The 16187-nt window shown below is 45.6% G+C and overlaps 1 protein-coding gene and 1 non-coding gene across 16 annotated transcripts in view; one reads left to right on the top strand and one right to left on the bottom strand.

Annotated features, from left to right (window-relative positions):
- The window catches only part of ptk2aa (protein tyrosine kinase 2aa), a 64103-nt gene extending 54820 nt beyond the window's left edge, over positions 1-9283 (top strand). For 12 of the 15 annotated variants that reach the window (XM_005478438.4, XM_013270664.3, XM_005478439.4 and 9 more), the window contains 8 exons: positions 3520-3582; positions 4204-4243; positions 4590-4693; positions 5188-5196; positions 6232-6387; positions 6521-6601; positions 7446-7531; positions 7618-9283. In XM_005478438.4, the coding sequence (XP_005478495.1) occupies positions 3520-3582; positions 4204-4243; positions 4590-4693; positions 5188-5196; positions 6232-6387; positions 6521-6601; positions 7446-7531; positions 7618-7744 (666 nt within the window). In that variant the 3' untranslated portion in view covers positions 7745-9283. The remainder of the gene's footprint in view (positions 1-3519; positions 3583-4203; positions 4244-4589; positions 4694-5187; positions 5197-6231; positions 6388-6520; positions 6602-7445; positions 7532-7617) is intronic. The other 3 variants (XM_013270663.3, XM_025902212.1, XM_013270668.3) reach the window with 1 other exon arrangement.
- A 633-nt stretch (positions 9284-9916) lies between these two features.
- On the bottom strand, positions 9917-9989 carry trnav-cac (transfer RNA valine (anticodon CAC)). Its single transcript has one exon. It is a non-coding gene; the product is annotated as a tRNA-Val (tRNA).
- Between the last annotated feature and the right edge of the window lie 6198 nt (positions 9990-16187).

Raw genomic sequence — 16187 nt, forward strand, 5'->3', positions numbered from 1 at the left:
AGTTTCCTCAGGGCACTTTATATTGTAAGGTAAGACTACAATAATACAAAGAAAACGGAGAAACCCCCAACAATCACATGAGCCCCTATGAGCAAGTGCTTTGGTGACAGTGGGAAGGAAAAACCCCCCTTTTCAACCTGCAGCAGCATCAGGGACAGGGAGGGGCGGCCAGCTCCCGTGACCAGTTGGGGGTGAGCGACTGAAGACAGGACAAAAACATGCTGTGGAAGAGAGCCAGAGATGAATAATAACTAATAATTAAATGCAGAGCAGTGTATAAACACAGAGTGAAAAAGGTGACTAAAGAAGAAACACTCAATGCATCATGGGAATCCCTAAACTAAGGGAGAAATAAAGGTCACCTGATCCAACCCTGACTATATGGTTTATCAAAAAGGAAAGTTTTCAGCCTTATCTTAAAAGTAGCAATAGTGTCTGTCTCCTGAATCCAAACTGGAAGCTGGTTCCACAGAACCTGACAGCTGAAGACTCTGCCTCCCATTCTACTTTTAAGTCTAGGAATCACAAGTAAGCCTGCAGTCAGAGAGTGGAGAGCTCTAATGGACTGATACGGTACTATAAGGTAATTAAGATAAGATGAGACCTGAGTATTCACCTGATTGTTCAAGATCTTGTGAGGAGCATGTGAGGAGCATGATTTTAAATTTAATTCTGATTAAACAGGGAGCCAATGAAGAGAAGCCAGTATAGGAGATTTATGCTCTCTTTCTTGTCACTGTCAGTACTCTTGCTGCAGATGAAATAAAGGCATATTTTACAAAAAACAGCAAATCATTATGATCGCTAAATAGAACAAAAAGCCAAATAAATACTGTATGAAGATGTAAATATAAAGTTAGTGAGAGATTTTTTTTCCACTTGGTAAACCCTCTTCGTGTCCATTGTTGTTGCCAGATGAGCTGCAGAATATCTTTTTCAGATCTTTGAACTGGCTCAGTTGTGCATGCTTGATTTATCTCATCAGACACTGAGAAATCCCCCAAAAGGAGCCAAAATACTGCTTTTGCAAAACAAGTCTGTTTTTCTCCTCTGCTCAGGTCAGATTGTTTCTCTGCTTGTCTTGTTGGCCTGTTTTTCAGTTTTAAGCCAAATGTTGGAGAGCTGAAAGGCAGTGAAAAAAATCAAGCATGAGTAATGAGTGCTGGGGAGTTGATGTATCGCCTGTCATACAGATAGATTTGGTCAGCCTGCCATGTTTAACATGATTTCCTGTTCTACTGCTTCATAGAACAGGAAATCTGTCAGGGCAGATATGACAGGCTGAATTACTGATATCTTGTTTGTTAGCTGACACCAGGGGTGTTTTTTGTTTTTTTCTGGATACTTTATATACATCACTGCACAAACCTTGAGGACCTTGGACCCCCGGGGAAATTAACACTCAGAGTAATGGCAAAGGGGGCGGACACAAATTGAAGGTTGCTGTGCAAGTCAATCAGTCTGACACTAGGAGAAACTTGGATTTCAGGGTCTCACCAAACAGGAAATCTTTACCTTGTGGAAGATCAAACCATCAATTTTGCAATTAGTGGACAGGTTTGGATGTACCACCTGAATCACAGCCACCTCAAACATTTTTTCAATAAAAGCTTTAACAGCCACGTTTTTGAAATCTCATAGAGGGACTGACTGGCACTCATACACAGGGCATGGATGTAAAACCATTTAAGACCCCAAATTGCTCCCTACAGATTCTCTGCTGAGCTGAAGCTAATCTGATAGTATCTTGGCTCCAGCAGCTGAAAATTTAACCATAGACTTCAGATGATTTAATCGAAAGGTAGTGTGCCTTAAAAACAATATTGCTGTAGATTAAAACCCACTGTCCACAGGGTTTGTGTCAGCTGCAGGGTCAGTCAGTGTGCAGGTAGTATTACAAATTCTATTTGAAGTCTAGTTAAATTAATATTCTGACGTGTATGCTGCTGTGTCCCTGCCAGGAATGCGATAAAAAACGTTCACATGATATTCTCAGCAGATTAATAGTAGTGAAGCTGTTATAAATTTCACATTAGAACCAAATGTGTGTTTGAGCTCTTTAGAAGTGCCTCGTGCTATCTGTTTTTCTTTCTTGGGAGCTGACCTTTGTAATATTTGCTGGTGCAGATTGAAATCCATTTTTAAACCTAGTCTTTTGCAGGTGTAGTTTAAATGTTTGCCTCTAATTAGCAACGCATTCCCGCACAGAGTACGTGTGATCAGTGTATTGTTGACTTCTGGTCTAAAGTCTGAGTGAACCTTAATCTCCAGTGGGAGCTGCTGTGGCCGTTACTCCTGCCTAAAATCATTCTTGAAACATGTTCAGCTGGAGAAGTCAAGTGAAAGCTGCTGTCGTGTGTTTGAAAGAGACAAGTGGAATTTTTGCTGTGAGGGAAAACGAGCGCTGGATTCGGGATATGCAGGCTAACTTAATGTAGAATATGTGCTGGAAAATTACAGAAGTAATAAAAGAGCAGAGTGCTTAAGGCAAAACGGGCAAGTAAACTTGTGATGTATGAGTTCAAGCTCATCAAGAGAGTGGAAGAAGGGAAAGAGAAAAGCAAAGAGAGGAGGACAGAGGGAGGGAGAAAGGAAGTGGGATTGGCAAGAGCGATGGAGAGGGAGGAATGAACGAGGAGTCGCCCATCAGAAAGAAAGAGCGAGGGAGAGAAACAGGAGGAGATCCAGAGAGATGGAAAGAGTGGGAGGGAGAAAAAGAGAGGACAGTGAGGCGGTTGGATCTTTTTCTCTTCAGGATTTAGTCTCTGTGCTCAGCAGAGCTTTTCTTCCTCTGGAAAAACTTTTTCTCCTTCTGCCCTTTCCTTCTCGTCCAGTCGCCTCTGACTCAGGTTTTCTCTCTGTCTTTTGCAAACTTCTGCATTTCTTTGTGCCGTCTACCGTCAGTTTCTCTATGACTTGAGCTGCTCCATCTTTTATCGCCCCTTCTATTAAACTTTCGGTCCTTATCCCCGCCCTTCTTTCGATGGCCTCCACTCTCTGCATTCCTCCGCCTGACTTCATCAACCTATATTCTCCCAGGATGCATCTCTTCAAGGCGTGCTTCACCAAAACGGTACTGGAACAGAAAGCGAGGGGATGCTGGAACTATTCAGTCGTGTAGTGATCTCTCTGTGAGCAGGGCTGTATTTGTGTATTGCTCCTCTTTTAATAAGCTGCAGCTGATTTTTTTTTTTTTTTTTTTTTTTTTTTTCATGGTCACTGGTAATATTTAAATTTTGCAAAATCAGTTTTGCTTTTAAATTGTGATGCTTGGTTAGGAAATGAAATGATTTTGCAGCAGTTTTTGCAGCTTTTTCTGTAACCTGCAGGTGAACTCTGTATACTTTTTATTAAGTTAAATTCAATTTTTTTATGAATTATAAACAAATTGTTACATATTTTATTCTTTTGCTGCAATACCTGGTACAATGTGCATATATTTCTGTATAAAATATATATATTTATGGCTTTTATAGTTAATCCTTTCTAATACATTGCATGTCTGTGTCTTCCCTGCAGAAGGCGGAGTCCAGAAACAGCAGAGGGAGCGTCGACAGGGAGGACGGCACACTACAAGCACCGGTCAGTCTGTGTGTGTGCGCGTGTGTGTGTGTGCTTTGACATTTTAAAATTGGATTCACTTGTGGTTTCGTTGAGCTGTGGAGCATGGTTGGACAAATGCTTGTGGTGCTAAGAAAAACGTAATAGAGAGGTAGCAGAGAGATGATTATAAAAAAAGGGAAAAAAGCAGAGAAAAGCTTAAAGAAAGAGAACCAGAGTGAGGCAGAGGGGAACGCGTTCAGACAAACGGAGAGGAAATGCAGATGGCGGGAGAAGAGAAAGTATTTCGGTCTGTGAGCCATGAAGGGCACTGCCTACATACCGACCACTCGACCACAGAGGACACATGGGAACTTTAAAAGCAGGAGAACTGGAGGTTAACTGTAAACAGGGGTTATAATAGCATGTAGCTGAGGCAAAAATGAGGACATTGCTGGTGATTTTTCTCAGTATGCGATGGCAGCTTCCAACTTTCTTTCTTATATTTAACTTGTTTATATTTGTGAGTGTTACATTTATTGTTTCGGTGAGATTTAGTCCCCTAAATAAAAGGTTGGTAACTGTGGATGAGAATTGAATGATACTAGACTTAAAAGTCTGAGATGACAGGACAAATTTAAGTGTGTCTGTCTGTCTGCACAGGGTGGAAGCCAACATATCTACCAGCCTGTTGGGAAACCAGGTGAGAGAGGAAGCGCACTGACATGCTTTAGTAGAAACAGACGGTGACAAGTATTGAAAATAAGTATTTTTATCCCAGCATTTGTGGTGGAAGAAAAATATTAGAATTGGTACATTATTAGTTGGCATTGTTGACACATGAACATGTCAGCTGCTATAGCATATCAGTGGTAAACTACTTTGTATTCTGTTTCTTAAATGTAAAACATGTTATAATCTAGTTATCTGTTTAAAAATGTCCACTGACTGCTGTTATCCAGTGGAAATGAACTGCTGCATGCCTAAAATGTACATAGCATGCTACGTTGCTTCATGGCAAAGATGCTAACGCACAATTTTTCCTCCAGAACCTGTGGCACCTCCCAAAAAGCCGCCCCGCCCAGGAGCTCCAGCTAACTTAACCAACCTGCCCAGTCTCTGCCCCGTAGAAAGCTACAATGAGGGGGTCAAGGTGCATATGAACACACAAATTCCAGCAAGAACGTGAGGTTTAAAGATGATTAAGATTAGGAACAGGGTTTCCTTTCTGTATGTTTCATAGAAGTCTGTGTTTTACTGTGGTAATTTGCACGCTCTTGCCTACACATAGTTTTTGATTTGATTCTTTGGTATTGTGCTGATGGGTTGCATGCCGGTCCATGTCGTGCCTTGCCTGTGGTTGGCTTTGGCCTAATGTGCTGTCCCTCTTCTCTCCCCCCCTTTTTACTCCTTCTCTCCCCCCTGTTACTAACGTCCATCCACTACTCCTTTAACCTGCTTCCATTTTGTTCTAATTCCTTATTTTCTGACCTGCGGCACCGCATCCACACACCCACCAATCCACCTGTCCGACACATTCCCTTGTTTTCACAACCTGCGCACTCCGTTCCCCTTCAACCACTCCCCTTTCAAACCGCATCCACCCGACCACCACCACTCCTTCCCCTCCCCTCGTCCTCCCCCAAGCCGTGGAGGGTAAGCTAATCTATGTGTGTCTGTTCTCATTATAGAGTTAGTCAGCTGCTAGTTACAGTCACTTTCATGTTCTCAGAGTCATTCAGTCATTTTCTTCACCAGAGAAAAAAACGGGAAAAAATAGAAAGAAATTGTTGTTATTAATGGAACTGCGGTTATGAACTGCTGGTTAGAGATAATTGCATATATAAAACCTTTTTTAAATGAGCAAGCAATACTTCTGGTGAAGAAAAATTTGATGTAGATATTATAGCACGGATCAGTAGATTTGTAGCAAAAGTCTAACACTGTGTCTAATGATCGAAGTTAAGATGATTAACTTCTCAAAGGTTTGATGCAGCAAAAACATCTACCTCCAAATTTGAGTTATTGTCCACCATCATTTGGAAAAACCTTTATTATTTTTATTTTTTTGGTTTTGCCTTACTTTATTAATGACAACTGTGGCTTTCAAATTGCTTAAGCCTCCATAGTAATTGCTGCACCACGACATTTAAAATTGTCTCGTAGCTTAAACACAGTTACGTTGGTACCTTAAATCTGTAAAACAAGGTACAGAGTTTTAATTGGAAAACACCATAAAATTTATTCAAATGGTTCGAATTAAAAAGGTTTTTTTTTTATAAATGCCCGTCTTACACACAGCAGATGTGCAGTGTCTGCTTAGTGTTAACATCTGTATTAAAGTCACTTAACGGAAAGTTGAGCTTTGAGTTTGTCACTTAACAACCATTCTGTACTAACATGCCTGCTGCTCACTGTAGAAGTCAGTTTCTCATCAGTAGCTAGAAATGCTTGTGGCTAGAGATAGATCGTCTCTAGTTTATCTTTGCATATACTGCCACCTACAGCTGAATGTGTGAAACTACCATCACTTGTCTGACCATGGCAGAAGAAAGAGCTGTGGGCAGTTTGAGTGATGTTAGTCGTTGTTTCAAATATGTATATTTAAAAGAAATAAACTAAGAAAAAAATAGCAATGAATTGGAAACTTAAACGTTTTTGAGTAAGTCTTACTCCGGTCTGCTGGTACAGTTGCAGCCTCAAGAGATCAGCCCACCTCCCACCGCCAACTTGGATCGTTCCAACGACAAAGTGTATGAGAATGTGACGGGACTGGTTAAAGCTGTGATCGAGATGTCGAACAGGATCCAGCCCGCTGCCCCGGAGGAGTACGTCCCCATGGTCAAGGTAGGGTGAACATCACAGTTAAGATCTTCAGGTGACCTTAACTGTTATTTACGCTAGAAAATATTAGGATGTGGCAGAGCCGGTTTAATACTACAAATGTGAGACTTATGATTGTATGTGTTTATTGTCATAGGAAGTGGGTTTGGCTCTGAGGACTCTGCTGGCCACAGTGGATGAGACGATTCCTGTGCTGCCAGCCAGCACACACAGAGAGGTAAAGAGAAACTCATGTGATAAGAGAAAACCACTAAAAGGGTTTAGTGATAGGTTGAAAACTAGATGAATGGTCTTTCTTTTGTTTTTGGAGTTGTTTTTGATCTTTTTCATGGGAGTTTCTTAATTTCTTCTCATAGCAACTATTCATTGGCGAAACATTGTGTATCCAGTCTTGTACACTGAATCTTCCTTCTTAAAAAACAACAAAAGGAAAATACAGGAACTGATAATTGTCTGGTTAGTGCATGTGTAGAACACATGCACTAACCAGGCACATACTGTGAACTGAACACAATCTGTAGATAAAAGATGGCTGCATTTTTTTTAACTTTGGCTAGAACCTCATTGGCTAGTGACTTATTTCCTTCATCCTCCATTTTGGCTCTAATGCTCATCATAATTTAAAAAATGAACATCATCTTATATTAAATAAAACTTGAAACTGGTCTTTGAAAGTACTCGTCTTTCATTATTATGAATGTTGTTGGGAACGTCTGTTCTTTGTCTGCTACGACAGCTTGCGTAAGGGTTTCCTTATGTAGTACTACTACAAAGCATATTTGCTAGCGACACCGTAGTGTAAAAGGTAATGTTGTAGCTAAGGTTTCCAGAGATACAGAGTGCTTAAAAAAAACAAACGTAAAAATGTGTCTCCTATCCCGCTGAAGCTAATGCAACTGAGGGTCCACATAGATGTGAGAAATGTACCCTAACAGGCAAAGCACCTGTGTTTTCATGTTAAAGCCACTTTTGGTATTGAAGTAAAAACATTTCTTTGATCTTCCTCTTTTGGAAGTTATCATTTATCATCTGATCCTGACGTTTTCTTTGTCTTTTCATAGATTGAAATGGCCCAGAAGCTGCTGAATTCAGATCTGGCCGAGTTGATAGCGAAGATGAAGCTGGCGCAGCAGTATGTCATGACGAGGTGAGGATAAACACATTGACGTTGCGTTTTCTTGATTGATTTTTACGTCGGGGCTCACGTAGTAAAAGCTGTGTCTGTTTCGACAGCTTACAAAAGGACTACAAGAAACAGATGCTAATGGCAGCTCACGCCCTCGCAGTTGACGCCAAGAACCTGCTGGACGTCATCGACCAATCACGGCTCAAGATGATCAACCAGACCCGCCCACATTAGCCCGGGATCTAACCAACTTGGCGGTTTTTGATGCAGTGAATCCAAATGCAGGAGAGGGAAAGAGGGCCCGTGAGTTCTCGGGAATTTAATAAGAGACTGAGGAGGATGGTCAGGTGGACAGAGTGATGAAGGTCTGACGTGGAAAACCGATGAACAGCAGACACGACAAACTGAAACAATCAGCCCCCACCCCCCTCGTCCTCTCTGGAAAAAAGTCATGTTTGGCCAATGTTGTGTTGTTTTGTACTTCAGTTGTATTATTGCCTGTTTGTATCCAGAGAAACACTCTTCTGTCTCATCACATATCCTCAAAAAAAAACCTTTTTTTCAGAATCACTCATTACTCATTTTAAATCTTTGAAGATTCAAATAAAATGTCTGGGAAGCTCACTTGAAGGACTGGACAGGTATTTTTGGTGAATGGACCCACCAATCTTTGCCACGAGAACACATGACTGACACTCCACAAACGCAGGAGGAAGCAACTGGAACTGAAGAGCCTGCATGAGGAGGATGATGAAGATGATTTCATAAAGTTCTTTAAACATGCTTTTATATTATTGTTATTATTATTATTGTGGTTGTTGTTGCTATGTTCATCCCTGCAGTATGCCTCTTGTTTTCTTAAACTTTGTACGAACAAAAATGATTGATTTACACCACGGTTGCTCATAATTTCATCTTTCTCTTTTTTTCACCCCACTCTAGACTTCCTTATCTCAGGCATCAAGATACGGCATAAAAATTTGAGTATTAAAAAAATGAAACCGCTATAGGTCTTTTTAAATATAAAAACTGCTACATGCAACTTTTAAAGTTAACTTGCATAAGTAAATATACAAAGAAGCTCTATTTTTAACTCTTTTCTGAGGCATGAATTGTTAGGAAATAATAAATATTGGAGAGGAGAGAACAGGAGGGAGGAGTGGAAGGGACAAAGGGAGGTAGGGTTTTAAGTTACAGTGGAGGTGCTAATATTACTGTACAGCCCTGTGCCAAATGAACATTTCACTCAAAACGCAGTGACATTGCTTAACTGTGGAATACAAGAACAAGTTTAGCAACAGTTTAACTGTTGTTTCTCTGCTTATCCTCTAAAATTTAGATTGGTTTGCATATTAAAGCTCTCTGTACTGTGCCATCACTCGGGTTGTATCCTCTTTGTCAAACTTTCAGGTGATTAGTAGGAGAATACAGTCTTTGTTGCGCTCTGGTTGTATCTGTAACCCACCAACAGTTGTTTTAAATTAAGGGTGTCAACCTCGTTCGCGAGGGTTTGGTCATGATTTTAAAATATTAAATGGTTATCCTGTTTTCCTCCCCCACCTTTCAACCTCCCTCCACTGCAGTTATTTATACCTTTTTAATCCTTCTCTTTTTCTGGTGTATCTATTCCTCTCCTCACCTTTGTCTTCTTCCTCTCCTCCCTCTCATCCTCTCGCTGTTCCCTCTCCCCTGAGGTGAGCAATATTCTCAGGAAGGAGACAGTTGTACAGTTGCTAAACCGAGCAAATAAAACACTGTTATTATTGAGAAGCATTTCAGGTTGTTGTCTTGTTGTTTTGTCTGTTATTTATTTCACTGTCTGTAAGATAGCAATACATATTTTATACATGCTTAATTACATACTGTAGATCTATATGGGAAACTCATGTTGGGCTTTTTGGCTTGTAAAGCATCGAAAGACTCAAAATGTTGTTTTTGTTTCAAGTAGAGCTCCTGAATTAAGGGTATTTAGGATTTTGGGGGGTGTTTGCCATCCATAAGGCAGAATTTCAGTCCACTAAAGTCATAACAGCAGTACATCATGGGAAACACCGAGTAGTTTAAGGGTATTGCAGCATAATTGAGGTATAGTTCAGGATCCCTTAATCCAGCCATAAGTATAATTTTTAGCAAAAAGGAAAGGTTGAATTTTAAGTTATCTCATAATTTCAATTTACTAACTCATACTTCTGAGAAATAACTCAGATTTGAGAATATAACTTGAAATTTTGAGTTATTAAGTCTTAATTTAGTAATAAAACCTTAATAATAATTAAAAAAAAAGTCTCATTGCAAAACCTGCCAGACAGTACAGGATTTTTAAAAAACTGGTCACTGTGTTTTGGGACGTGCAGTTGTTCTCAGTTTGGTTGTCACTGTGGGTGGAAACCAAAAATGTGTAAAACGTGTTTCCGCCCGGTTTCGAACCGGGGACCTTTCGCGTGTGAGGCGAACGTGATAACCACTACACTACGGAAACTGCTGTGTTAAACCTCTGCGCCACCTGGTACAAAGCTATTATACAATCAGGACTACGATGTTTTATTTCGATACACAAGTTTAGTTCGATGCGTTTGTGGATCTCCCCACCTGGTTAACTTCCGGTTGTGTGACTCTTTTAGCAGGGCAGTCACAGAGAATACTTTCGACTACTGATGTTATGTCTGACGCTGAAGCCCCGAGGCCTCGAGTGGCAAGTAAAGCTTAAAGCCCTTGTCTTCAGAATATCACGTGACCAGAGATAAACGCGGCATGACGTGACTGCCTCGTTATGTGATTCGAGCAGTTCATAAGACGGGAAAATTAGGGGTTTTTTTGCGTGCACTGGATCTGAGGTGATTTTGAGGGTTATCGTTATCACCAGCCTGCAAGGAGATTGTGAGCGGATTATGGAGCCACCTAAAAGGCGGAAAATATCAGCATTTAGGGAGTATTTGGAGACTGGGCTTCATCACGCCATCACTACTTTTGACTTGAGGTTCAGGCTACGTCCACACGTGCCCGGTTATTTATTTTCGAAAACTCTGTTTTTGCGGAGAAAACGCAGCGTCAAAGGTGTGCGCCTTTTTTTTTCACGTCACACTGTGCGCCAAGTTATTGTTTCGGTGAAATGAATTTCTACAATGGCGGACTTAGACAAATTACTGTTAATTGTACTCTCTGCAGTGTTTAAATGCTTACATATACACACACAGTTCTCTTTCAAACATTCGTTTCGGTGTCTCACTATGGGGAACGCTCTCTCAGCGTTGTCCTCAGAAGCCTCTATATCATTACTCCAGCCAGTATTGGCTGGCAGTCGTGACGCCTGCGTCAGGGAGGGGCCACCCTCCTCCCTACAAAAGGTTGTGACGCAGCGTCACCCGTCATTCAATTTCCTCTTCTCGCTTCTTAGAAACCTCATCTCTCCTGACTGTGAACGTGAGTGCTAGCTTAACTGTCCACGCGAGCAAGCTAACACCTTGGTCACCGGGCGCTGCACGGTTCGCGTTTCGAGTCGCCTGCTCTTCACCACGGAGCCAGGTCGGAGAGTGTGTTAGCTGCCACCACGCACCTAACACAACAGCTAGCTGACCAAGCTAACTGTTCTTGCTACACACGGTCACCAAGCCAAGTAGCACAAGCGCTAGCCACCACACTAGCTAGGTCATACGAGCTCACCATAGCTACTCGACCGAGAAGAAAATAAAAATCAGCATTAGCCGTCCAGCCATTCTAGGCTAGCTACACCAAGCTTCCTTGACATGGCAGACTGCAATCCGCTGCCCAAACTTTGCCCCTGCGGTTGCAAAATCTCAGGCTCAGATACGCATGATGCGTGTGTGATGTGCCTCGGGCTGCAACACGCCCAGGCGGCTATTTCCACACCGGGTATATGCGAACACTGCGCTCGCTTCACCCTAAAAAGCCTTCGCCGAAGGCTAGCCCGCCAGGCTAGCCTGTCAAAGAAGGACCCAATGCTGTCTCCAATCGACCCACCGATGGAGCACACTGAGTCTGCAATACCAGGCACCGGCTGGGGCGACGAGATGGATATCGTCCTCCCGCTGGTGGATGATGCCGAGGTCAGCTGCGAAGCTATGTTGTCTGATTCCCTCGAGGCTAATGACGAGCTACTCAGCGAATCCTCTGAGGGAGCGTCGGAACATCTCGTCTCGGACGAGGATGACGACGTTTTCTTTGCCCCCTCTGGTCGGAATTCTGCGACACAAGGGGCCGATTGTGACAACCCCGGCACACAGTCCCGCGGCATGGAGCTATTCGACGTTGCAAAACGGGCGGCTGACAAGCTAGCAATCCCATGGCCCGCGGTGACAACGGAGACCTCCACCTCACGGTACGAGGGTAAAAGGCTCCCCAAAGCAAAGCGCACTACTAAGCAGGTACTGCCGCTTTTCCCCGAATGCGTGGACGAGGTCACACGCTGCTGGGCAAAGCCATTTTCGTCACCCAACCCCGTGCAGGGAGCGGCGGCGTTTGACTGCGCTGGAATGAAGGAGAAGGGCATCTACCAAATTCCTACAGTGGAAAATCTGGTGGCTTCCCATCTCCACCCGAACCAGAAACTCTCCATGTCATCTGGTCCGTCCCTGCCCTCCAAGGCCGAACGCCTGCAGTCCTCCCTGGCTGACAAGGCGTATAAATCGGTTGCCACCACCGCGAGGGCACTGAACGCCTCATCGCTCCTGCTAGCTTACTCGGCGGAGCTCCAGGACCAGGCTGCCGCGAACCCGGATGCTAGTGAGCTATGGGATGAGCTGGGCGTCGTTACGGACCAGTGTCTCCACCTCACTAGAGCGGCAGTACAAGCGGCGGGCAGGGCTCTCAGCATCATCGTCCTACAGGAGAGGGCCAGATGGCTGAACCTGTCGGGGCTTTCGGACAGAGAGAAACGTGACATTCTGGATGAAAGCATCGACCCCGCTGGCCTTTTCGGGACCGCTGTTGCCACCATGCAAAGACGGTGCGAGGAGAAAAAGAAAGAGGGAGAGGCCCTGCAGCTGTGTCTCCCTAGGAAGGCCCAGGCTGCGCCCCCGCCTCCACCCGGTCGCCGCACGTTCGCTCAGGTCACCAGCCGTCCAGCCGGCGTGCCGACGTTTAAAATCCCTCGCCGCCCAGCCCCGCAGGTCGCGGCCCAGGGTCCCCTAGGATCGCAAAACCCTAAGACCCACTGGCCCAGGAAGCATGTCCCGCCTGCTGCCGCTCAGGGTGCCCCACCACCAGCCAAGCAGTCCGACCGCAAGAAGAAGCGGACTGCCTAACATCCCCCACGGGGAGATCGGAGCCGGACCAGCCCGAGCTCCAAGTTCACTCCAGGGCTCAGTTCCGGAGCCCGTTCGGAGAAGTGTGTCCTGCCTCCTCCTTTCAGCGCCTGGGACTCGAGTTGGATCCCACAGAGCGCATTTCAACAAAGAGACGACGAGACACTGTTCAGCGCAGTCAAGCGAGTCACAGTCTCATAAAAACATTCTGTTTATTAAAAACTCACCCGTTGCATCCAGGCATGTTGCCAAGGGCACGGGAAAAGTGTGTGAAAAACACAGAAAGTATGTTGAAAAACATAATGCCCCCACGCACCCAGACACCACCGGGGTTGATTTCCTCAGTGGTGTCCGGACCCATGAGCGCTGGTCAGGCGCGAGCCGCCCGCGCATGCGCAGTCGGATCTGGCCCGAAGGACCAGTTTCCGCCACAAGAGGGAGCCAGAGCTCCGTCTACTGTGGAGTGCCTGTCATTGGGACCGCTGTCGGCGAGAATAGAGCGATGGCGAGCTCTCGCTGCACCAGAATGGGTTGTGAGGACATTAGAACGAGGCTATCGTTTGCAATTCGCAAACACCCCTCCCAGATTTCACAGAGTGATTTTCTCTCTTGCAAGGGGCGAATCAGCCAGGATCCTGCAAGAAGAAATAACTACTTTGCTGTCAAAGGGAGCAGTACGAGAAATACCCCAGGAGCAGAGCCAGTGCGGCTTTTACTCAAAGTATTTTCTCGTGCCCAAGAAAGGAGGGGGACTGCGTCCGATACTGGACCTACGGGCTCTGAATCAGCATCTGAGGTCATACAAATTCAGGATGCTGACGCCCACCACTCTGCTGCATGTAGTGCGCCCAGGCGATTGGTTTACATCAATAGACCTGAAGGACGCATATTTTCACATTCCTATTTACCCGCCTCACAGGAAATTCCTGCGCTTTGCGTTTCAGGGCAGAATGTACGAGTACCAGGTCCTGCCGTTTGGTCTCTCACTGAGCCCTCGGGTATTTGTGAAATGCACAGAGGCAGCCATAGCCCCACTGAAGAGGCGGGGCATCCGCATAGCATCATACATAGACGATTGGCTGCTGCTATCAGAGTCAGAAATAATGGGAAGAGAGCACACCAGGTTGACAGTGGATCATCTGATGGCTCTGGGTTTCACCATAAACTACGAAAAGAGTGTCCTGCAGCCAGCTCAGGCCATCTCTTTCATAGGAATAGCCCTCAACTCCCAAACGTACAGAGCGTGTCTCTCTGTGGACAGAGCACAGAAAATGCTATCACATGCCGGCATTTTTCAGTTGGGAAGATATCTCCCATTCAGGAAATGCCTGCAGATGCTGGGATTGATGGCGTCCTCACTGGCGGTCATTCCACTGGGCAGACTGCATATGAGGGAATTTCAGCGATGGGTCGCATCTCTGAGACTGAATCAAAAGCGCCATACCCACCGCCATATCAGAGTGACAGCAGACTGTGCTGCAGCACTCCGCTGTTGGAGAAATCCCACATTTCTCACTCAGGGGGTGTCACTGGGGGCTGTCACAGCCAGAAAGGTGGTAACCACGGACGCGAGTCTCACGGGCTGGGGCGCCACTCACGAGGGCAGAGCAGTGAGCGGCAGCTGGGACTCACAACAGAGGGGTGCTCACATAAATTGGCTAGAATTGCTAGCAGCATTTCTAGCACTGAGACACTTCCTTCCCCTGTTGAGGAACCACCATGTTCTGATCAGAACAGACAACACCACTGTTGTGGCGTACATCAACAGACAGGGCGGGTTACGTTCCCGTCCGTTGCACATGCTGGCTCGCAGACTGATCATGTGGAGCAGCATCAATTTGTTGTCACTGAGAGCTACTCACATTCCAGGAGCTCTGAACTTGGGAGCGGACTTAATGTCCAGGGGAAACCCGCAATACGGGGACTGGACCCTGCACCCACATGTGGTGACCGAAATCTGGACCCGCTTTGGCCAGCCACAGGTCGATCTGTTTGCCTCGAGGGAGAACGCTCAGTGTCCACTGTATTTCTCCCTGAGGGACCAGGAAGCTCCGCTGGGGGTAGACGCATTAGCTCACAACTGGCCACATGCTCTGCTTTATGCGTTCCCTCCGCTGGCCTTAATTTCTCCCACTCTAACCAGAGTGAGAGAAAAAGGGCTAACAGTGATATTGATCGCCCCAAGGTGGACGAGGTCCCATTGGTTGGCGGAAATTATGCCCCTCTTGTGGGACGAACCGTGGCCTCTCCCTCTCCGACGAGACCTAGTCTCCCAAGCCAGGGGGAGATTTTTCACCCTCATCCCGAGCGCCTCGCCCTGTGGGCTTGGCCCGTGAGAGGCTGAATCTGAGTACGGCAGGACTCCCCAGGGAGTTATAGCCACTATTCAGAATGCTAGAGCCCCCTCCACAAGATCATTGTATGAGAACAAGTGGAGGGTATTTGAGGAGTGGTGTGGAAAGTCTCACACTCTCTCCTTTCAATGCTCTGTGACAACAATTCTCTCCTTTCTCCAAGAACTGTTAGATAAAGGAAAGGCCTTTTCCACAATTAAAGTATATCTAGCAGCTATTTCAGCTTGCCATGTGGGCTTCGTGGATGGCCCAGTGAGCCACCACCCACTGGTCTGCCGTTTCATGAAAGGGGCACGACGGCTCCACCCAGTGTCTAAACCTCTCGTTCCCACGTGGGATTTATCTCTGGTGTTGGAGGCAGTTTCACAGCCACCATTTGAACCACTAAGCCAGGTGGAAGTAAAAATCCTGTCTTTGAAGACTGCATTGCTCCTGGCCCTCGCGTCTGCGAAGCGTGTCAGTGATATTCATGCGCTGTCAGTACACAAAGAGTGCATCCGGTTCACGCGGGATAACTCTAGAGTCACACTCAGGCCAAATCCGGCCTTTGTGCCCAAAAATCCTTATCTCCAATGCACCCCATTGGAGCTGGACGCTTTTTGCCCTCCTCCTTTCTCCTCCCCTGGACAGGAGCGCCTACATGCTCTCTGTCCAGTTAGGGCTTTGTGTATCTATATGGAGAGAACAAAGGCTTTCAGGAGGTCGGATCAGCTGTTTGTTTCCTGGGCTAAACCACAGCTTGGCAAGCCCATTAGCAAACAACGCATTTCCCACTGGATTGTTGAGGCAATCCAATTGGCTTATTCAAGCACGGGCCTGTCCCCCCCAGGGGGACTCCGTGCTCATTCTACCAGAGGGATGGCAACCTCTTGGGCCCTTTTTAGGGGTGTCTCTATAGAGGAGATATGTGCAGCGGCGAGCTGGGCTTCACCTTCGACCTTTGCAAGGTTTTACAGGTTGGATGTCACTGCACCATCTCTAGCCCACACTGTGTTGAGTGTGGGTCCCCACGAGACCTCCTAAGTTGGCAGTCAGTCGTTCAGATGGGCTTATCTGGCAATA

The sequence above is a fragment of the Oreochromis niloticus genome, linkage group LG22, assembly GCF_001858045.2.
Source record: "Oreochromis niloticus isolate F11D_XX linkage group LG22, O_niloticus_UMD_NMBU, whole genome shotgun sequence".
Classification (NCBI taxonomy): Eukaryota; Metazoa; Chordata; class Actinopteri; order Cichliformes; family Cichlidae; genus Oreochromis; species Oreochromis niloticus.